The sequence below is a fragment of the Chiloscyllium plagiosum genome, chromosome 14, assembly GCF_004010195.1.
Source record: "Chiloscyllium plagiosum isolate BGI_BamShark_2017 chromosome 14, ASM401019v2, whole genome shotgun sequence".
Lineage (NCBI taxonomy): Eukaryota > Metazoa > Chordata > Chondrichthyes > Orectolobiformes > Hemiscylliidae > Chiloscyllium > Chiloscyllium plagiosum.
The window spans coordinates 33,906,934-33,929,686 of NC_057723.1; the positions used below are offsets into that span (position 1 = coordinate 33,906,934).

The window sequence follows — 22,753 nt, forward strand, 5'->3', positions numbered from 1 at the left end:
TCCTGTTCCTTGGATGCTGCCTGACCTGCTGCGCTTTTCCAGCAACACATTTTCAGCTCTTGCATCAGTATAAAGTATGCTAAAAATAATAACTTGTCCCAGTTTTCACCAAAATAGTGCATCTTAATCTAATACATTTTAAAATGAATTTAACACATCTGTTTAAATGTTAGACTGTTAATTAATGTAAAATTTAAAATTAGTTTCAGGTACAATGATTTGAGAACTGTGCTTTGGTCTTCTGATTATATAAATGATAGTCAAAGTAACTTGCATTCAATTTAATGAATAATTAGTTACCAATATATCAGACTGAACTGAACGTCCAAACGAATAACCCTGGATTCCTTCCAACAACTGCATATAAAATTAGGCTAATATCTTAAACCTATGATGTGGAGCTGCCGGTGTTGGACTGGGGTGGACAAAATTAAAAATCACATAACCCCAGGTTATATGGTCCAACCTGTTGGACTACTACCTGGTGTTGTGATTGATAACTCCATCTTCAACTTAAATAGTCTCTAATAGAACATGCAAATGCACATTCTAAATTAATCTTTAACCCTGAGGCATCCAAGCTTGGCTTTAATCTCTGCAAGGGCATGATATTATTAACACCAAATAAATGATTTTTTTCAGATTTTGAGAGCCTTTACTGATGTTGACAATTATTATGGATTTTAAAAAAACAGGAAGCAATTTGTCATTTTATTACGAGCGTTAGTCCTCACATGGTGAATTTCAGGTTTCTCCCACAAGACTGTAAAAATTCTAAGAAAAGGGGAACAAGACAGAAACACAAACAACTTAATTTTCCAATCATTGTATTTTCTAGAATATCAGTGAGTGTGATGATTTAACTGAGCAAGAGTCCAAAAATTAGATTCCTGCCATTGAGATAAATGTTAACAAACATGAATTCCTCCTTAGTTGGCAAGATGACTTTCTCACCTTCAGACAGTAAATATTGTATTTGCTCCACAGTGGCAACTTAGTGCACAGGATCAGCCAACAGATTTTATCCCAGGGTGGCACTTTAGAACCAAAGGCAAGGCACAGATTTGCATCTATGACATTAGGGCACAAAATGGGTTTGGCTTATGACAATTGACAATGGTCACAGGGTCACAGCAATGCAGAATCACATGGAGCACATGCTGATTAGAAACTAGCCAAGAGGTTAACATCCAGGAGGGAATGATGTCAGTGTCCTATTAATAGCACTGTGTACTTTTATTTATGTTTTCATGGATCTCCAGAAAGTGAAAGGTCTACGGCACAGATAAACTCTGCCTTCCTACAGCTGCAAAGCATCTGACTCAGAAAACTGTTAAGACACCAATAACAGCAGCAACAACAATGACAGCCACTAATGATTGCTGCACAGCATCCAGAAAAGGATTAGCAGAACAAAAGCCACTATATCTAAGGAAAGCCACTGTGTAAACCTTAAATGCAGCTATTTGATGATGACTCAGGATATCCTGAGCCACTGTTTCATACCTCTGCCAGCTTTGATGGGCAAAGACTTGAGGCTTCATGGACTAGATGGGAATTACATCTTGGTCGTCCTAAAGGTAACAGCTGCCCTGAATTTCTTTGCCAGTGAATCATTTCATGGAGTTACTGCAGACTTTTGTGATATTTCACAGTCCTCAACTCGTAAGTGTATCTGGGAGGCCACTAAAGCTCTCTTTGAAAGAGCCCATCTACTCATCTCTCTTGTTGCTAATGAGGATTCTCAGCCATCAGTGGATTTCCACTGGTTCAGGACCATCTCTCTCTTAACCAGAAAACTCGGTGATTACTGATCAGATCATCTGTCAAAGATCCACATACCTACAAATTGGGACTTAAAGATCAAGTCACTGCAGATTACTCAACACTGAGGGCAACAATGAGGTCCACAGTGTAATGATGCTGCTGCTTTAACAAGGTTATGTTGTCCTTTTTTTAAAAAAGGGGGTTGTAAATGCAGAGGTTCCAATATGTCTGGAAATATCTACTTGAGAATGTTTTAAGTCTTTCTTTTAAAACACTTATACAATGAAAGGGAGGTGGCCAGTTCACCAAGTTCAGAGTTTGGTTTGATTTGATTTTAGCAAGCAGTCAGTTTTTGAGGCTGCTGATCAAAGAAACAGCTCCATGTCGATCCTTTCTCTCTCTGACATTTCTCCTATAAGAACTTGTGTTTAATTGTACCTTTTTTTGCCAAGGGGTGTTTATGGGATGTTGCAAGTATTTCGAACAGCATCATTAAGTTGCAACAGAGTCAATTGGATTTTCAAACAGGTTACGTTATTTGAAATTCGGTTCTCTTTTGTTCACACTTCATTCATTCATCTGTAAATAAATTCTGTTTTGTTTAAAGCCAAGTGGTTGGGCCAGTTGCATAACTCCTACATTATCCACTTTACATCTGCTTAAAACAACTAGAAAGGTTAGGGTCTGGGCTGCCTTCTTGAAATTTTTTAAGGTGGTCTGGCCTGGTCCATGACCAAGGGGAGGAAACTGAATTTGAGATGGCCAACTGATGAAACCGATGCACACATTTTAAGATGATGACCATAAGGAATAGGAACAAGAGTTTGGCCCCTTTAGCCTGCTCTGCCATTCAAAAGAATCATGACTAATCCTCATTCCCCACATCCACTTTCCTTCCCTTTTCCTGTAACTCTCGATTAGCCTACTGATTAAGAATCTAGCTATCTGCATAAATAGCTTGGCCTAAAGTGTACTCAAGGATTTTACCCCACAGCTCGCTGTGGCAAGGAGTTCAAAGTGTGTCACCTTCTGAGAGAAGAAATCCCACCTTACCTCAGTTGTAAATTGGTGTCCCTTTATTCTTGAATAATGCCCTCTGGTCCTATTCTTTCCCATGATGGAAAACATCCTCTCTGTATTTACCCTGTCAGGCCTGTTAAAAGCATGCCTCAAGTTTGTTAGAGTTCTTTGATGAAGTGACCAGGAAGGTTGATGAGGGCAGGGTGGTAGATGTAATGTACATGGTGAGATGGACTAGGCCAGACCACTTAAAACATTCTTAAGCAGACAGCCCACACTGGAACTTTGCAATTTGTTTCAGTAAGTGTTCAGTGAAAATTACCCGAAGTTAGCGAGCTAGGCTGACTACCAGGTTTTAAAACAGAAACATTTATTCACAAAATTACAGAATGAAACACAAAGGACAGAATATAAAAAACCCACAGAACTTAGTCTATCCAAACTAGACTTAATTACGCTATTCTGAAAAATGCCAACAGTCCCAATAAACAAACCCCTTAAACACAGTAAAAATGAAACAGAGGCTTACAGGTCGAAGGGCAGAAAGACAGAGTCTAGCAGCCTGTTTCCACACAGCCCACTGCTGAACTGAACTGACTAACAACAAGAATTCAGCTTCCATGACTGACCACTCCTCTTTCATTATACAGATTACTTCTAAAACATGAAAGCTGTAGCCTAAAGTCTCATCTGTTTACGTATAAACAGTTCGGAGCCCGAATTGTTTTACAACCCCTCTGAGAAAAACCAAGGACATGGTATCCTTGAGAAAAGGACCAGCTTTTAGAAAAAAAGGACCAGCTTTGTGACAGTGGATTTCAGTAAGGCCTTTGATAAGGTTCCTTATGGTAGCTGCTCTGAAAGATTAGATAGCATGGAATCTAGGGGGAGCTGGCAAATTGCATGCACAATTGACTTGATGGTAGGAAGCAAAAGGTAACACTGGAAGGATGCTTGTCGGACTGAAAGCCTGCAACTAGTGGAGTGCCTCAGGGGTCGGTGCTGGACCCATTGCTCTTGGCTATCTATATCAATGATTTGGATGAGAATGTACAAAGCATGATTAGTAAGTTTGCAGATGCCACTAAAATAGGTGGTATCAGGGAGGAAAGTTATCCGAAATTGCAGCAGGGCCTCGATCAGCTGTAGAAGTGGACCCAGAAATGACAAGTAAAGTTTAATATAGGTAAGTGAGAGGTCTTGCGTTTTGACAAGTCATGGACTATAGAGCATCAATTTAAGGTTAGAGGAGAAAGAATAAAAGGGAACCTGAGGGGCAACATTTTTTGCACATGGAGTGGTACACTTACGAAATGAGCCGTCAGCAGAAGTGGTTCAGGTGGGTATATTAACAAAATTTAACAGACATTGGGACAAATACATGGATAAGAAAGGTTTAGAAGGATATGGAGCCATAGAGATGTACAGCATGGAAACAGACCCTTCGGTCCAACTCGTCCATGCTGACCAGATATCCTAACCTAATATACTCCCATTTACCAGTACCTGATCCATATCCCTCAAACCCTTCCTATTCATATACCCATCCAGATGCCTTTTAAATAACCCTTCCTATTCATATACCCATCCAGATGCCTTTTAAATGTTGTAATTTTATCAGCAGCCACTACTTCCTCTGGCAGCTCATTCCATACATGCACCTCTGCATGAAAAAGTTGCCCCTTAGGTCCCTTTTACATTTTTCCCCTCTCACCCTAAACCTATGCCCTCTAGTTCTGGACTCCCCCACCCCAGGGAAAAGACCTTGTCGATTTACTCTATCCATGCCCCTCATGATTTTATAAACCTCTATAAGGTCACCCCTCAGCCTCCAATGCTCCAGGGAAAACAGCCCCAACCTATTCAGCCTCTCCTTGTAACTCAAATCTTTCAACTCTGGCTTTGAGATGCCAGTGTTGGACTGGGTGTACAAAGTTAAAAATCACACAACACCAGGTTATAGTCCAATAGGTTTAACTGGAAGCACTAGCTTTCGGAGCGCTGCTTCTTCATCAGGTGGTTGATGATGAAGCCTAATGAACAACCTGATGAAGGAGCAGCGCTCCAAAAGCTAGTGCTTCCAATTAAACCTGTTGGACTATAACCTGGTGTTGCATGATTTTTAACTTTATCCAACCCTGGCAACATCCTTGTAAATCTTTTCTGAACCCTTTGAAGTTTCACAACATCTTTCTGATAGGAGGGAGACCAGAATTACACACAAATTTCCAGAAGTGGCCTAATCAATGTCCTGCACAGTCACAACATGACCTCCTATTCCTCTACTCAATGCTTTGCATGGGCCAAGTGCAGGGAAATGGGGTTAGAGTGGATAGACATTTTGATTGGCATGGACCAGTTTGTGCCAAAGGGCCTGTCTCCGTGCTGTAGGACTATGAGTCTAACCTTGTACATTTCAAGGAGATCACCTCTCGTGTTTCTAAATTCCAGTGAGTAGAGTCCCAATCTATTCACTCTTTGATTACTTTACATCAGTGTTCACTGATAAACAGGAGGTGATGAATGCTGAGATTAGAGAAAGAAGTTTGCTTACTCTGGATCACGTTGACATAACGGGGGAAGAGGTGATGGGTAGGCTAAAGGATATTAAGGTGGACAAATCCCCAGGACCGGATGGGGTCTATCCCAGGTTGCTGTGGGAGGAGAGAGAGGAAATAGCTGGGGCCCTGACAGATATCTTTGTAGCGTCCTTAAATACAGGCGAGGTGCTGGAGGACTGGAGGATTGCTCATGTTATCCCCCTTTACAAGAAGGGTAGTAGGGATATTCCAGGTAACTACAGACCAGTAAGCCTAACGTCAGTGTTGGAAAGGTTGCTGGGAAGGTACTGAGGGATAAAATCTATTTATATTTGGAAAGGAATCGGGTTATCAGTGATAGGCAACATGGTTTTGTGCTGGGTAGATCGTGCCTTACCAATTTAATAGGTTCTTTGAGGAAGTGACCAAGTTGATGGATGAAGGAAGGGCTGTAGGTATCATACACATAGATTTTAGTAAGGCATTTGAAAAGGTTCCCCATTGTAAACTAATGGAAAAAGTGAAGTCACATGGTATGCAGGGTATTCTAGCTAGGTGGATAAAGAACTGGTTGAGCAACAGGAGACAGAGAGTAGTAGTCGAAGGGAGTTTCTTGAAATGGAGAAAGATGACCAGTGATGTTCCACAGGGATCAGTGCTGGGGCTACTGTTGTTTGTAATATACATAAATGATCTGGAAGTTTGCTGATGATGCTTGTGGGATTTGCTGCTGATTGTTGATCTGATCAGTAAGTTTGCAGATGACACAAAGATTGGTGGAGAAGCAGAAAGCATAGGGGACGGTCAAAGAATACAGGAGAATATAGATAGATTGGAGAGTTGGGCGGAGAAGTGGCAGATGGAGTTCAATCCAGGCAAATGTGAGGTGATGCATTTTGGAAAGTCTAATTCTAGAGCGAACTATACTGTAAACGGAAGAGCCTTATGAAAAGTTGATGAGCAGAGAGATCTGGGAGTTCAGGTCCATTGTACAGGTGGATAGAGCTGTCAAGAAGGCATATGGTTTGCTTGCCTTCAGTGGACAGGGTATTAAGTATAAGAGCTGGTAGGTCATGTTAAAATTGTACAAAACTTTGGTTCGGCTGCAATTAGAATACTAGGATGTGGACACTATGGAGATGGTGCAGAGAAGGTTTATGAGGATGCTGCCTGGTATGGAAGGTGCTAGCTATGAAGAGAGGTTGAGTAGGTTAGGATTGTTTTCATTAGCAAAAAGGAGATTGAGGGGGGCCCTGATTGAGGTCTACAAGATCATGAAGGGTATAGACAGGGTAGATATGGATAAGCTTTTTCCCAGGGTGAGGGATTCAATAACAAGAGGTCACACGTTCAAGGTGAGAGGTGAAAAGTTTAAGGGGGATATACGCGGCAAGTACTTCACACAGAGGGTGGTAGGTGCCTGGAATGCATTGCCAGCAGAGGTAGTAGAGGCAAGCACAGTAGATTCATTTAGGGTGTGTCTGGACAGATGCATGAGTAAGTGAGGAGCAGAGGGATACAGATGCTTAGGAACTGGGCGATAGGTTTCGACAGTGGATTGGGTCGGCTCAGTCTTGGAGGGCCGAAGGACCTGTTCCTGGGTTGTAAAGTTTCTTTGTTCTTTTTCTTTGCTCATAAGACAATCCCTCTAAGTGGCTATCAGAGCACCTGATTATGAACCAGTGTTTTTGTTGACAAGAAAGACTTCCACTCCATTGAATGTTTAAATAATTTGTGACTATAGCAGCCAGATATTGTAGGTCTGAATTAGATATCCAGGGAGGTATCAAGACCCTTACATCAGGTGTCAAAGTATGTGTCTATCCTTTATGCCACCCTTTTGTGAATGGCTCCTAACAGCACTCTTTCTCCTCTAGAAGAAGCACGGAGTGAAGTTGAGGTGCCTGGTCCTCCTCTTGTCTTGCCATTGATTTACAGCACTCATGACTATTAGAGGGCTTAACACATTCTCAGTAGCCACAGTGCATTCTGCTGGGACTGGATCTCTAAGGTGGCCCCCTTCCTTTCCATGAAGGCCACCATGTGTTTGCATGCTGGAGCCACTACAAGCAGTGAGAACACAGATGGATGCTTCAAGCTTTCCTGTCAGTCCACAGAGGACCCCAACTGCCTATTGAGCATGTCACTATGGCAGAGTAAAGAGACAAGTTTTTTGCACTCAACTGGACATTTGCTTGATCTCCTGCAGTCTGAAAGGGGGAGGAGAGAGGGAGGTCAGAGACCTTGGACATTTCTTCTTCTACTGGCTCATGTCAGTAATGTGTACATTAGCTTGCATCCCTGAGTCTAGCTAAATTACTCATCAAAGTGACTGTGGAGTGCCAGGTCCTCGGAGGTTGAGACTTAAGCTTTTTTGGTTGGGCTTGCTCCTAGGTGCAGGCTCATGCAATGAGTTGGTAAAGATGCAAAACAGCATGCACAGATGGCTGTACACATTAGTGCACTCAGAAAAGAGCATACTGCAGAGCTGCTGAGTCATTCCTGTCTTCCTACCACCACTGCAATGATAAAATGACCCCAGCCAGATCTATAACATTTCCTCAAAAGGGTGTGAGGATCATTATGTCCATCATCCCTCCAATGGTCTTGACTCTGTCTGCATGATTGTAAGTCAGCTTTTCCTGCAATGCATTAATGAGAGGATTAAATGTGATGGCAATGGGACACCAGTACTTTGTGTGCCATCCCCAGTGAAGTAGTAGTATTTTGCCCTGGAAGGAATGGCAGTTTGAGAAAATGAGGAGGGTGTGAGCCTTTAAATTGTGGGATTTGAACCTATGACTCCAGAACATTAGCTTGCACGTTTTTGCAGCACTGCAGTTGGGCATACTTGTGATGGACTGGCATTTTGGCCCAGATCAGTCAGTTTGATGGGATGTCCTCCTGGTGCCAACACCCAGGAAAATCACTCTCTTCTGTCCAACTCCATTCAAAACAGATTGCAGAGAAGTGTCATTGATTCAAGGGGCAAGCTTCTACTTCTTGGCTGTGCAATTCTTTGGTTTTACACTGACCACCACTGGTTAAATGGATGCCCCTAGCTTGCAGTGAATGAAATGGTGTTGAGTTGATACTTAAATATGGCTCTCGAACTTATGACACCAGAGGACCTGGTCAAGAGCAGAAACTTCTTCCACCCCGCCACCTGATTTGGTGATTCATTTGCTCAACATCTTACTTGCATAGATACTGAAGGTGAAAAGCATGGAATTGTGTCAGATAATTCATCACAGACATTGATGGGCGTGATGCATTGAACACATCCAGTAGCATACATCAACTCCAAAATGGAAGATCTTGGCCAAAGTGTCACCTTAGTGAAATGGCTCAATTGTCATCATTCAGTATATCAGGTGGTATTGTAATAATGGTATAAAAGTAATTTGGGCAAATGACACCTCGAGAAAATATCTTGAAAAAGACAAACAAGGCTTCCTCTTCCAGCAGCTCAAGTTTCAAAGAATCATACATGACAGAAGAGATCCTTTAACCAACTGAGTGTGCAGATTAATACATATTACCTACGCTATTCACTTTACCACACTAGGCCCACAACCTTGAATGTTATGACAGTTAAAATGCTCATCCAAATATTTTTTAAAGCTGTGAGTTTGCCATAAGGTTGACAAAAGCTACAGTAATAATACTACTAAGGTAACTAGAAATTCACCAAGTTATCAAGTTCAAACTAGGGGATGTAGATTAGTTTGGTTTGGATTGAGTGATTTTTGTTTTGAAGTCTTTTTATGAATGAAATCAACCTCAATGATTGAGATTTTCTTTACAGACACTTTAACTGAGGCTATTTCGGGATATAAATGGCTGAGATCTATAAATCACCATGTGGAGAGTTGTGCACATTCCATCATTCTTTGCATAGCTTATTGACTGCTTGGGTTCTAGCGCAACGTATCCACCATTGTAGTACACTCAATACTGATAGAATTATAGGCTACATTAGAGATAAAATGCACGTACACATACCTAGTAAGATTGGGTTTTCTTTTGGAGTTTAACCTGTAAACGTTGACAAAGAAAGACAGATGAAGTCAATAACTTGTTCGTTATGCTAGTAAATTAGGTTTAGATTTATCTCGAAAAGATCCCCATACAAGAAGCAACACTTGCGCATGCCGCTGAATTAATGTCACCAATCAGTAAATTCGCAATTCTGGTTCGACCACCGAAGGCACAAAAAAATTCACTGTATGCGGCTACTGGTAAGCATGTCAACTTAGTTAACTAGGATATTTTCATGTTATTAAAATTTTTAAGAACTCAATTGAGAAGAATGTTGTAATTGTAAAATTCTAGTTTTTATACTTACCTCATGAAATCATATTCTTTTTCATCATAAATCACTGTTGTATATGAGTTTGGTCCTAAGAATTGTCGTCACACTATATTAAAAATAGAGATAACAGCACCATCCTTTTTCCATTGTTCATTGCTGCAGCTACAAGGATAATAGGATACTCCATACATAATGCTAATTAACATGATGAATGTTAGTCATTGTTATGCTTCTATTGCTATTGTTAGACATAAGAACTTAACTGTTCACTCCGCTCAACAATAATCTGTTGCATTCTGAAACTCAAAAGGTGTTTACCAGAAAGGAAGATGAATTCAAGCAATTCAGTGTATATAAATCTGGCAAACTCATTCATCTCCTGCAGCACGCATACACAGCAATATAGGACATTGATATGGCAGAAGGTCAAAGGTATAATTATGATAAAAATTAATTGAGGTCTCAAATAATATATTGCATATGTAGTAACACCATCTTTCTTCCAAGATCATTTAGCATCATTTATGATTCACCTTGTTTTAACAGGCAATGACTTTCAAATACCATGTGGTATGAAGCGTTCCATTCTGACCTGCTACGGCCCTAGATTTATCAACCTGGAGAGACCCCGTACCAACACCAAAAAGTGTAGCATTGCAACAGAAAGGACAATGAAAATAGAAATATCAAAACTTTTTAATTATACACAAACATAGGTGAAGGTGTAAAGAAAATGAATCTAACTAAAACAAATATCTAGCAATAATCCTATTTGCATTATGAAATACTTTCAAATAAAATACTTTAAAAGTTTCCATTAATGCAAATTTTAAAAATCATAACCTACATAAAATTTAAATCATTTTCAAGATTTTTGATCAGCAAAGTTACTGATATTTGTTCAACCATCACCAATTATTTTAACCAACTTACAAGCTGCTGCTACTTTTGTCTTTTCTGACATCTGCAGTCAAAAACATTCTCATATTTCACAGTCTTTCTACAATTATGAGATATGAACCAGAGACAAAATTCTTCAAACTCAATCCTTTACGCTTAGTCATAGAGACAGAAATGAAGGGTTGCTGACACCAACCATCTTTGAAAGGAAAAAAATATAAAATTCAGCAAACCCTGATGCAACTTCTGAGTGAAGCGGTAAACTACCAGCTCTTCATTCAATCTAGTCCACTGTATTTGCAGCTCACAATGTAGTCTCCACTACATTAGGGAGATAAAACTCAGACTGGGTGACTGCTTTGTTAAACGCCTCTGCTCTGTTTGTAAAAATGACCCAGTTGTCTGCCACTTCAATACACCACTTGTGTTTTCATGCAAACATTTTTCTGTCTCAAGCCTGCAGCAGTGCTCCAGTAAAGCTCAATTCAAGCTGGAGGAACACTACTTCATCTTCCATCTAGGCATCTCACAGCTCTCAGGACTCAACGTTTTCACCATTTCAGAGCATGAACATCTTCCTTCATGTTTGTTACCCACCGTCATACCTTGTTCGGCACGTGTTTCTCCCTGCACAGCCATCCGAATTTCAACCATTTATACTTTGTTAGCATCCATTCAGCCTTTAGTCTTTATTCAAGATTATCATCAGGCAATCATTTCTCCTTTATCTCTCTCTCTCTCTGGGCACAATCTCCATCTAATTCGACTTAGTACAAATACACCCTTTCCCAGCTGCTTTCATTTCTGACAAAGGTCACCGGACTCTAAATGGTTAACTCTGTTCCTCGCTTCACACAAAGTTTCTCCAGCACTTTGTTCTTGTTTCAGGTTGGCAGCATTCACAATCCCTTGATTTTTTTTTATATTTGTTACTGTCTTGAAAAAGCAATATAAATTTTATTAGATAGTTAAAGGGTCTTAATGGATCTCGTGAATGTTGAAGGTGAAGGGAAAGGGGCTACGCTGCAGAGGTGTTTTTTTTTTAAACTTGTGCTGATGTTCTATTGTTTAACAGAGGAGCCCGGGTATTTTGAGCATTGCATTACTTGAATGGAAGCTGGGAGTAAATCAAAGTTTTCTGATTGTGTTTAATATCCACATAATTTTATATAATGTGTGTGTAGCCATATAAATATACTTGAGCCTTATCTGAACAAAAATGCCCCTTTCAGAGTGTCCTTTCTTCCCAGTCTCCTTTTTTTTCTTCAATGAATCATGGAAAATACAAAATATCATTTTATTTTATAATTAGAGGACCCTCATAATCAAAGAACTTAAGCTGAAGTTTGCTCAGCTTATGCTGAAATCTAGCACTGATAATGTGGAAGGATGGTTTGAAGGGAAAATATGAATCCTGACTCCCAAGATTAGTCAAGGGCATGACATGCAAGTTTTGAATCCAGCTGTTGGCAATGATCATAACAGAGGTGACTAACAGAATTCAAATTAAATTGGACAAACATAATAAAATTCAGTGGCTCCAGTAAATCAAAAGTTAATCCTTTCAAAATACTTAACAATGTAGGAAATTACTGGAGTTGAAATTGCATTAGGAATAGTAGGTAACCCAAATTGGAAAAAAACAAATTCTCACCCTTATGACCACAAATAACTCAAACACAAGTATCGACACACTGACAAGCAATGATACCAACATCTCAGCTGTGATAAGTGCATAACTGAGCAATTTATGATAATGACAAAAAAACTGCCTACAATGGATTGTTTTTCACTGGCCATAGTTATGGGACTAAACTTTACAATATTTGCTGGATGCGAAGAGAAATATGTCATGTAACTGCTACGATATGCTTGTGCATATCACCTGAATAATCAATACAGATTAAAAACCGTTGAAGATCCAGGATTAATCCCTGTAGCAACTTACAAGTTAGTTTTCGAACCTTAAAATGACTACCTCTTCCAATTCTATTTTCTGGTAGTTAGCCAATTCTCTATCCAAAGAATATATTATCCCTAACACCATTGACTTACATGATACCTACTGAAGTCCTTCTGAAAATCCAAATGCACTAGATCTAAAGGTTCCCCTTTAACTATGTCTTTGATGGACATTCAAATATCTGTAACAAACTTGTCAATACTGTCTGATATGGTGGTGCCGATGTTGGACTAGGGTGGACAAAGTTGAAAATCACACACCAGGTTATGGTCTAACAGGATTATTTGAAGATATAAGCTTTTGGAGTGCGGCTCCTTTGTCAGGTAGCTCATGGGTCAGGATACATGGGACACAATTCTGTATCCTGCAAGCCTTATAGTATGCAAGAAATGGCCTTGTCTTTAAGATTGAATTTCATATTGGATACACTAGGAGTTGAAGTTTGCTGTTATGTTATAATTCAACTAATGTACTAAAGAGAAATCCAAGTACATAAATTAATAGAACTACTTCACAAAATTCCCTGTTTTTGAATGAAAAGAAACTACTCTATATTGATCAGAAATTCAAGAAATGAAACATTACTAAAGAAATGTTTGAACTTATAAAGACTTAAGTATAAATCCAGTTCCTTTGTTTTCCACTTTCTCCACCATCTCAAATAGCTCCTTTATGTGTTATACAAATCTTGAAGGTTTATTCACTTCGTCTCTGGGGCCAAAGCAAAGATGTATCACGTCTTTCTGGTTTTGATTGATTTCTCTTCAATGTGCAGCTACTCTTTAAGGTACAAGATTTCTTTGGGGTCTTTCCATTCATTTTTGGCCAAGCAACATCCAATATTAATATCTCACATGTCTGGATTACACAGCATAAGCACAAACTTTCCTGCAACTCCTATGCAGTGGTTTAAAACTTGAGAAAACACCCATGTGTTCCAATAGACAATGATTGTGAACTGCATAAAGATTAACTGGTTTTCACTGACAGGATTCCTGCAGATTTCTTCCTTTGTCTTCTCACGAAAGGAATATTGCAGTTGCAAATATGCTAGTCACAACAAAGAGTAATAATCCTGTGTTGTCTGCCTGGCACCAGGATTTGAGACATCTGCACAAGTCAGGCAAAGATCCTGCAGTGGAAGGTCATGACGTAGGTGCCAATGGCAGTAGAAGATCTTGGTATGATGCTTAGCAGAGAAGGTATGAGGAGCTTGGTACTAAATTAGAAAGCAGAATATCAAAGGTTAAAATCTCTGGATTATTACCTAAAGCCAGGTGTAAATTGTTGTAGAGGACATAAATTAGAGAGATGAATAAATGACCTAAAGAGGAGTGTGAAAGAAGTGGTTTCTGGTTTGTGGGGCACTGACAACAGTACTGGAAAAAATGGGGACTGTACTATAGGAACAGTTGACACCTGAGCTGTGCTGGGACCAGAGCTCTTGTGAAGCACTTGATAAGAGAGATACAGTGGGTTTAAAACTAAATAATGGGAACAAGTTCATATTGTAGGAAACAAAATATATAACATAAAAGGGCAGAACAATACATTGAAGATTGGTTGATTAGCAGAAAACACATAGCATGCATAACTGGATCCTCGTCTGATTGGCAGGATGTGACGAGTTAAGTCCCAGGGCTCCGAGCTGGGTCCTCAAACTTTTACAATTAAGTCATCAATGACTTAATTGAGAGGAATAAAGCCAAGATAATATACTTTGCAGATGACATAAAGATAGGTAGGAAAGTATGTCAGGAATGCTTCTCGTTGGTGACCTTTTATCAGAACTCAAAATATTAACTCTGTTCCTGTCCATAAATACTGTCTAACTTGGTGAAAATTAATAGTTTCAGAAATGGTTACAAAACATTATATGGATACTTTAGAAACCAAATCAAATTTTGTTGTTTGAATTGTATTAAATTCAGCTGTTTATAAAGATTATCCACCATGCTTTAAGCATGTTAGAAATTAGCATAAACATGAGGAGAAAAAAAGAATTTGTTGACAACTCTAACTTAGTGACAGATGATTAAGTAATATATTCTGTTAGTAGTGACTGCCAACAAAATTATATCTATACATCACTGGATCAGAAATTAAATTGTTTTTTGTTCATATCATTCAATTATAGAATACAATATGGAATTTACCGAAAATTTAAACTTCAAAATTCTTAAACAATATATCACAATTTTTCTGATTACGATGACATGAAAACTTACTGACATTGTTGTGGAACTGAAGATTACTTTTTTCAACTTCAAGCAAAAAATACTTTTAAAGGCTGGTAAAAACACAGGCAAACAAAGAGAAACTGTGTACTTATGTTATGAACTAAACCTGTTTGTAGCATAGCATTATGGAAAGGAAAGTATTGATTTCTCTTGAATACTTTTGGGCATTTAAAAAAAATTGCAAGTTTTAATATTCATGAAACTACTAGGAAGAACAATGTCATCAGCAGAAGAAAGCATTCATAATAAAATGCAGGTCAAGTGCTCGGTCACATCCACATTAATGCTTCCCCCTCCTTTCCTGACAGTTCCTCATTGTCTACAAATGGTGTGGGGTCTCGAAAATCTGTACTTATCTTTGCTCCATTCAAATTTTCACTTCAGCTCAAATGCTACCATGGCTCTTGACAAAGTCACAAATTATGTTCTATGTAATTTCAACAAAACCAAAGTATTCCTCCTAATCCTTTTTGCGCCATAAGCAGTCCTTGGCATGGAGGACAACACCTTCGTTCCCAATACCTGTTTACTGTTGCCCAGTTTGGCAGGAATACATGCAAGATTAGAGTGGTGCTGGAAAAGCACAGCAGGTCAGGCAGCATCTGAGGAGCAGGAAAATCGATGCTTTGGGAAAAATCCCTCCATCAGGAATACACTCACTTAGTTCCACTCTTACCCATCTAATCATAGATAGAGTATCATCTGAAGAGTTTCAGTTATTGCTCCTGCTCAGATGTTCCTCAAGGGTCTGTCATTGGTCACTTCCTAATTCTCAACTGCATGGACTAGCTTGAGTCTGAGCAAGAAACGTAGTGCAGAGATTGAGGTAATGCTACACTGAAGTTTGGGTAGAAGGAATATAGAAATTTCATTATTTTCTGATGCCTGTAGTGAAATATTTCTAACCTTCCATTTGGTCTTGTGTAATATAATTGTTTTTCTTGTTTAATAGGTATTTGACTTTGTGTTGGGATAAAGGTTTATAAGGAGAAAGTAAGGACTGCAGATGCTGGAGATCAGAGCTGAAAATGTGTTGCTGGAAAAGCGCAGCAGGTCAGGCAGCATCCAAGGAACAGGAGAATCGACGTTTCGGGCATAAGCCCTTCTTCAAGAACATATAAAGGTTTATAATAAAGTATTTAGAATCTTGGGTTTTAAAGTACAGGTAAATGGTTATTTTTTTGTGTTTCTTTAGTTCTGTGAATGTGATGTTTTTCACTCGAAAGGTCAAAGACTCATCTTTTCTTAAGCAGTGGGTCAAAACAACAAATCTAAGAAATTGTGTGACTTAACCTAAACAATTGGTGAGATCATTGCTGAAGCATTTAATGAGTTGAGATTTTATGACCCATACAACTTAGACAGATGGAGATGAGACACAAGCAGATTTAGTTAATAAAAGGTAAAAACAATGACTGCAGATGCTGGAAACCAGAGTCTAGATTACAGGTGGTGCTGGAAAAGCACAGCAGGTCAGGCAGCATCCAAGGAGCAGTAAAATCGACATTTCGTGCAAAAGCCCTTCATAAAAAGATCTATACTAGTAGAAGTCGTCTCTGGACTATCAGAGTTGGAGAAAAATCTTAAACTGTTTTAACAATCCTGGTAAAGAGGACTGGGGTAACAAAAAACCTAAGCTCTATCGACTGATGGAAGGGTAGAAAGTCATCAAATGGAAATGGATGGAACTTCATCAGTAGAGCAAGAAGTTAGAGCGAAGATGAAATAATACTTCACTGGGCTCCAGTATCTATAAAGGATACTGTTGGGAAAAAGGACTGAATCTTTCTTTTGCCATTCATACAATCTTTCCAGACTATTTTACACACAATAGAGCTTTGTTTTATTTTTTGACATTTTATAAACATGTGGTCTTTTCATGCAAGTTTCACTGGCAGCCTTAGGCAAATGTGTTCAATAACTGAAGACCACAATAAAATAAAAATGATGGTCTAGCCAAGTTTTAATTTAGTCTGACTAATTCAATATTACCATCAACTGGGATGATAATAATAACAGTAATGTTGAAAGTATATTGGCAGCCTCTTGTGAATGTATTCGTTAAATGACCTCCATGGTTAAAAACACAAAGTTAGGTTTTAAAAACTTAGAATCAAACAAGCCAGGACGCACTCTGGAATCATTATGTGGGGTGATGCCATCATGCCTGTGCTTACTGACCCATATTGCCACTGAGTTTGTACTTTCAAATAACCTGTTGGACGATAAGCTGGTGTTGTGCGATTTTTAAGACTGGCCACTGAGTTAAGCAACACCTCAATTTTAAAGTTTTCACTCATGTCTTTTTTACATAATCCTTCATGTCGTTGTCCCTTCCGAATCACCACAGTCTCTTCCAGATCTACAGCCCTCTTAGGTTTGCAGTTGGCCAGTTCTAGTCGCTTGAACAGAGCTCATTTTAATCGTTCTGCCATTAGATGATATATGGAGAAAGTGAGGACTGCTGATGCTGGAGATCAGAGTCGAGAGTGAGTTGCTGGGAAAGCACAGCAGTTCAGGCAGCCTCCGAAGAGCAGGGGAATCGATGTTTCGAGTATAAGCCCTTCATCAGGGATGAGGCTTGTGGGCCAGAAGCTGAGAGAAAAATGGAAGGGGTTGGTGTTGAGGGGAAGGTAGCTGAGAAAATGATAGGTGGGAGGACGTAATAGGTTGGGTGGGTGGGGGGAGGAGTGATGGACGTGTGTGTGTGTGTGTGTGTGTGTGTGTGGCAGATGAGGAACCTGTTGAAATCCACATTTATCCTGTGTGGTTGCGGGGTCCCAAGGCGGAATAGGAGTTCTTCCTCCAAGCATCAGGTGGTAACGGATTGGTGGTGCAGGCGGCCCAGGACCTGCATGTCCTTGATGGAGTGGGAAGGGAAATTGAAGTGTTCAGCCATGGGGCAGTGGGGTGGGTGTGGGTGTGGGTGTCCCAGAGATGCTCTCTGAAATGATCCGCAAGAAGGCGTCCCATCTCTCCGATGCAGAGGAGACCACATCAGGTGCAAAGGATGCAATAGATGACAGTTGTTGAGGTACAGGTAAATTTTTGATGGATGTGGAAGGATCCCTTAGGGTCTTGGACAGAGGTGAAGGGAATGGTGTGGATGCAGGCTTTGCACTTCCTGCGGTGACTGGAAAAGGTGCAAGGAGTGGGGTATGGGCTGGTGGGGGACGTGGACCTGACGAGGGAGTTGCAGAAGGAATTGTCTCTTCGGAACGCTGATAGGGGTGGGGAGGGAAATATATCTTTGGTGGTGGGGTCCGTTTGGAGGTGGCAGAAGTGGCGGAGGATGATGCGATGTATGCGGATGTTGGTGGGGTAGAAGGTGAGGACCAGGGGGTTCTGTCCTTGTTGCATTAGGAGGGGTGGGGTTCATGGTCAGTGGTGCGTGAAGTGGAGGAGATGCACTGGAGGGCATAGTCAACCACGTGGGAAGAGAAGTCGTGATCTTGAAAGGAGAAAGCTATCTGGGACTTTCTGATGTGGAACTGGTCTCCTGGGAACAGATGCAGTGGAGGCAGAAGAATTGGGAATAAGGGATGGCGTTTTTACAGGAGGTAAGGTGGAAGGAGGTGTAGTCTAGGTAGCTGTGGGAGTCAGTGGGCTTGTAATAGACGTCTGTGGTTAGTTGGTCGCCTGAGACGGTGATGGAGAGATCCAGGAAGAGGAGGGAGGTGTCTGAGGTAGTCGAGGTGAATTTGAGGTTGGGCTGGAACGTGTTGAGGAGAAAGTGAGGTCTGCAGATGCTGGAGATCAAAGTTGAAACTTTATTGCTGGAACAGCACAGCAGGTCAGGCAGCATCCAGGGAACAGGAGATTCGACGTTTCGGGCACAGGCCCTTCTTCAGGCCTTTCCTGAAGAAGGGCCTGTGCCCGAAACGTCGAATCTCCTGTTCCCTGGATGCTGCCTGACCTGCTGTGCTGTTCCAGCAATAAAGTTTCAACCTGGAACGTGTTGGTCAAGTTGATGATCTGTTCAACCTCCTTGTGGGACCATGAGGGGGCGCTGATCCAGTCATCGATGTAGTGGAGGAACAAGTGGGGGTGGGTGGGGTGGGGGCGGTGATGCCGGTGTACCTGCGGAAGATGGACTGTTGCACATACCCAACAAACAAGCAGGCATAGCTGGGTTCCATTGCAGGTGCCCATGGCTACCCCTTTGGTTTGGAGGAAGTGGGAGGATTGGAAGGAAAAGTTATTGAGGGTGAGGATAAGTTCAGCCAGACAGATGAGGATGTCGGTGGAAGGGTACTGGTTGGAGAAGAAGAAATGGAGGGCTTGGAGACCTTAGTTGTGATGGATCGATGTGTGCAGGGACGGGATGTCCATGGTGAAGATGAGGCGTTAGGGCCAGGGAAATGAAAATTTTGGGAGGTGGTGAAGGGCATTGGTGGTGTCCCGAACATAGGTGGGGAGTTCCAGGACTAAGGGGTACAGGATGGTGTCGATGTCGGAAGAGATGAGTTCAGTGGAACAGGTGTAGGCTGAGACAATGGGTCAACCGGGACAGTCAGGTTTGTGAATCTTCAGTAGGAGATAGGATCGGGCGGTGCAGGGTTCACAGACAATCAGGTTGAAGGCTGTGGTTGGGAGATCCCCACAGGTGATGAGGTTATGGATGGTCTGGGAGATGATGGTTTGGTGATGGGAGGCGAAGTTATGATCAAGGGGGCAGTAGGAGGAGGTGTCTGAGAGTTGGAGCCTGGCTTCAGTGGTGTAGCTGTCGGTGCGCCACACTGCTACTGCAACCCCCCTTGTCTGCAGGTTTGATGGGGAGGTTGAGGTTGGAGCGGAGGGAGTGGAGGGCTGGAGGTTGGAGTGGATGAGGGGAGTGCATAGACTGACGCAGTCAATGTCATGGTGGAAGCTTGAAATGAAGAGGTCAAGGGCGGGTAACAGGCTGGCACGGCATGTCCAGGTGGATGGGATGTGTTGTAAGTGGGAGTAGGGGTCCTTGATAGGTGGTCGGATGTCTTTGTTGAAAAAGTAGACTCGGAGTTGGATGAAGGGCTTCCTGATGAAAGGCTCATGGCCAAAACGTCTTCTGCTCCTCGGATGCTGCCTGACCTGCTGTGCTTTCCCAGCAACACACCCTCAACATTAGAGTTATATCTCCAGTTATTTTGCTTTCCCCATTTGGTTTATTCTTTAATTACTTCATTGATAAAATGTTTTGGTCATCCACATAATATCTTAAATATCTCAATGTCATATTTTGTTTCACAGCATTCCTGTCAGGTACTTTGGTACATTTCATAACGCTAAAGGTGCTATATAAATTTACTGTTATTACACTGACATTATACACTCTAAGTCTTCAAAATGTTAGAAATTACAATTTTCAAAATCATATTTTTTAAATGATGAGGTGGCAATTTAACAGATTGATGACTTTTGATCATGATGAGGGTGCTCGCTAAGTAAAACAGAAACACTGTGGGGGCAGATGAAAAATGTCTTTAAACTGGTTCCAAAAAGAATTGTCAGTGGGTTTAGGGAGTAATAATCTTCTGAGAACTTGTACCGATTGAATTTGTAGATTATAGTCAAGAATGAAATAGTTAAACCAAATTAAAGCTGTCGAGTAAATTTCCTTTTTTGCATTAGGACTCCTTCATAGTTCTTAGAATTGTAACCTGCACAATATAGGTTCATGATGCATTGAAAAATGACAAATAATCCACCAAAAAGATATTAAAGTAACCACAGTGTTATATTAAGAGGACACTAAATATTTAGGAGTGTATGGCTTTTAGATAACGTACATATAGTAATGGCCAAAATAGCTGCAGCATACAGTGAATTTGTTGTTTTCCCCTTTTCCCATACACATCACTCTGAAACAAGCAAATTGTGCAAGATTAGTGCTTTGCAATTTCATTAAAGGAACAACAATAAATCAATAAAGGGGTCTCCACTCTCTTTCCCCTTCTCACCACAGGGATACAATTCATATTTTAAAAATATTTTATTATTTGCAGCACCGTGCAAGAAACCTGTACTATGTATTATTCTCCTTTCACCTTTTGCGGAATCTAGCTGATAAAGTTGCATAACTTGACCACACAGCCCTGGGAAAAATCAACAAATAGTCATTTTACAGATGGCAGGGCTCGATACAAACAGATCAACCACATAGACCATCATTATATTTGGTTTACTTTAGATCATGTAACTCAATCAGCTGCTTCCTTCTGCTGGCAGATAATCCAGATTTTCCAAAATAGGTCGAACAGTGTCTTTAGCTTACCTGGATCAGAAGACACCAAAAAAAATATCCCCTAAAGAGCCCCTTTAAATAATAGTACTAGAAAAGAGATTCTTCTGAAAGATTCTGAACAGTTATGAGTTAATTAAGAAGCAGAACTTCCAAGGTATTAATCTCTGGATTACTACCTGAGCCATAGACAAACTGGCATTGGGTAAAAAAAAGTTGAGGAATTAAGTGCGTGGGTCAAAGAGCGATGTGAGTGGAATGGGCTTCAGTTTGTGCAACATTGGTAGCAGTTCTAGGATAGAAAAGAGTTGCTGCTGTTCTCTCATTTAATGACAGCATAGACTTGATGGGCTGAATGCATTATTTCTTATCCTAAATATATGGTCTCTGTGGGACACACACCACTTGGACCGTGTAAGAACTTGGTGAATTGAATAATTATGGTTGTACAGAGGATTTTAAACTAATGGGCAGGATGTTTTGGAAAGGAGAAATATTGGCTTAAAAATTAAGAGGATACGGCAGCAGTCTAGGATAGCTATTTTGTTAATGATATCCGGAGTGGGACAGTACAGGACAGAGCATACAAAAATAGAAAATTAACAGTAAAAGGATTGGTGGGGGGGTGGTTGCGAATGGTAAAGAGCCAATGGCTCTTTTCCTAAATGCACTTAGTATTCAGAACAAAATCAGTGAATTAAAGGCTCCTAAATAGTTCTGATTTTATAGCTATTAGTAAGACATGGTTACATGAGAACAAAGCCGGCAACTAAATATTTAGGAGTGTATGGCTTTTAGGAAGGACAGGATATTGGGCAGCATTCCCTCTAATTTTCTTCCTGGAACTGGAAGTTAATGCCACAATCAGCATATTGAGACCATTCATTGTGCACAAAACCTTGGAGTGGCTGTAAGAGTGCTGCCATGTGGCTTAATAGGAACGCTGGTAATGGCTTACCATTATTATGGTACATAACATTATTATAGACATATTCCATCGGGATAGCAAGAAATGATCTTGGATGAGAAGATGTAGAATCCACATAGGAGCTAAGAAATAAAAATAGGAAGCTGACACTGGTAGGCATAGACTAGACTCTGCAACAGTAACTATACAGTATGAATAAGAATAAATCAGGACATAATGAGGGCATGTAAGAAAGGCAGTCTTTTAATCATGGGTGAATTTAATCTTCATATCGATTGGGTTAGTCAGACTGGCAGAGAGTCATGGGGAAGAATTCGCAGTGTACGATCAAGGCAGTTTCCTACAACAATAAATTGTGGACTCAACGCACTGGAGTTTAGAAGAACCTCTATTAAAACATACAAGATTCTTAGAGAATTTCACAGGGTAAATACAGAAATGTTGGTTCCCCTTATGGAAGAGTCTAGGCCCAAACAGGGATCAGGCTATTTTGGATCTGGCAATGAGTAATGAGATAGTTTTAATAAAATGACATCATAGTAAAAAATTCCCTAGAAAACAGTAACCATAATATGTTAGAATTCAGCATTTAGTTTGAGAGGGAGGGACTTGTCAGAACCAACTGCGCTAAGCTTAAATAGGGGTATTTACAATGGAAGGGGCTGAGTTAGCTAGAGTGAACTGGGAAAAGAGATTAGCAAAGACATCTGAGGAAAAATGCTTAAAGAAATAATTCATGGGTTATCGCAAAGATATATCGCAGTGAGAAAGAAACTGAGGCAAGTGGCCCCAGCCTATCCCTGCCTGTATATGGTTCACCAGAGAAATTAAGGGCAGGATCAATTTGTGTTCTTGTTTTT

At 40.5% G+C, this 22,753-nt stretch overlaps 1 protein-coding gene across 10 annotated transcripts in view; it reads right to left on the reverse strand.

Annotated features, from left to right (window-relative positions):
* LOC122556611 (rho GTPase-activating protein 26-like) overlaps nt 1-22,753 on the reverse strand; it is a 241,669-nt gene that overhangs the window by 9,111 nt on the left and 209,805 nt on the right. For 3 of the 10 annotated variants that reach the window (XM_043703505.1, XM_043703503.1, XM_043703502.1), the window contains exons 20-21: nt 20,772-20,819; nt 9,333-9,365 (exon numbers count right to left, since the gene is read on the reverse strand). The exons of 3 other annotated variants lie outside the window; for them this stretch is intronic. In XM_043703505.1, the coding sequence (XP_043559440.1) occupies nt 9,333-9,365; nt 20,772-20,819 (81 nt within the window). Of the gene's footprint in view, nt 1-9,332; nt 9,366-9,675; nt 9,749-13,609; nt 13,725-20,771; nt 20,820-22,753 lie in introns of those variants that run through there. 4 more of the 10 variants (XM_043703507.1, XM_043703506.1, XR_006313586.1 and 1 more) reach the window with 3 other exon arrangements.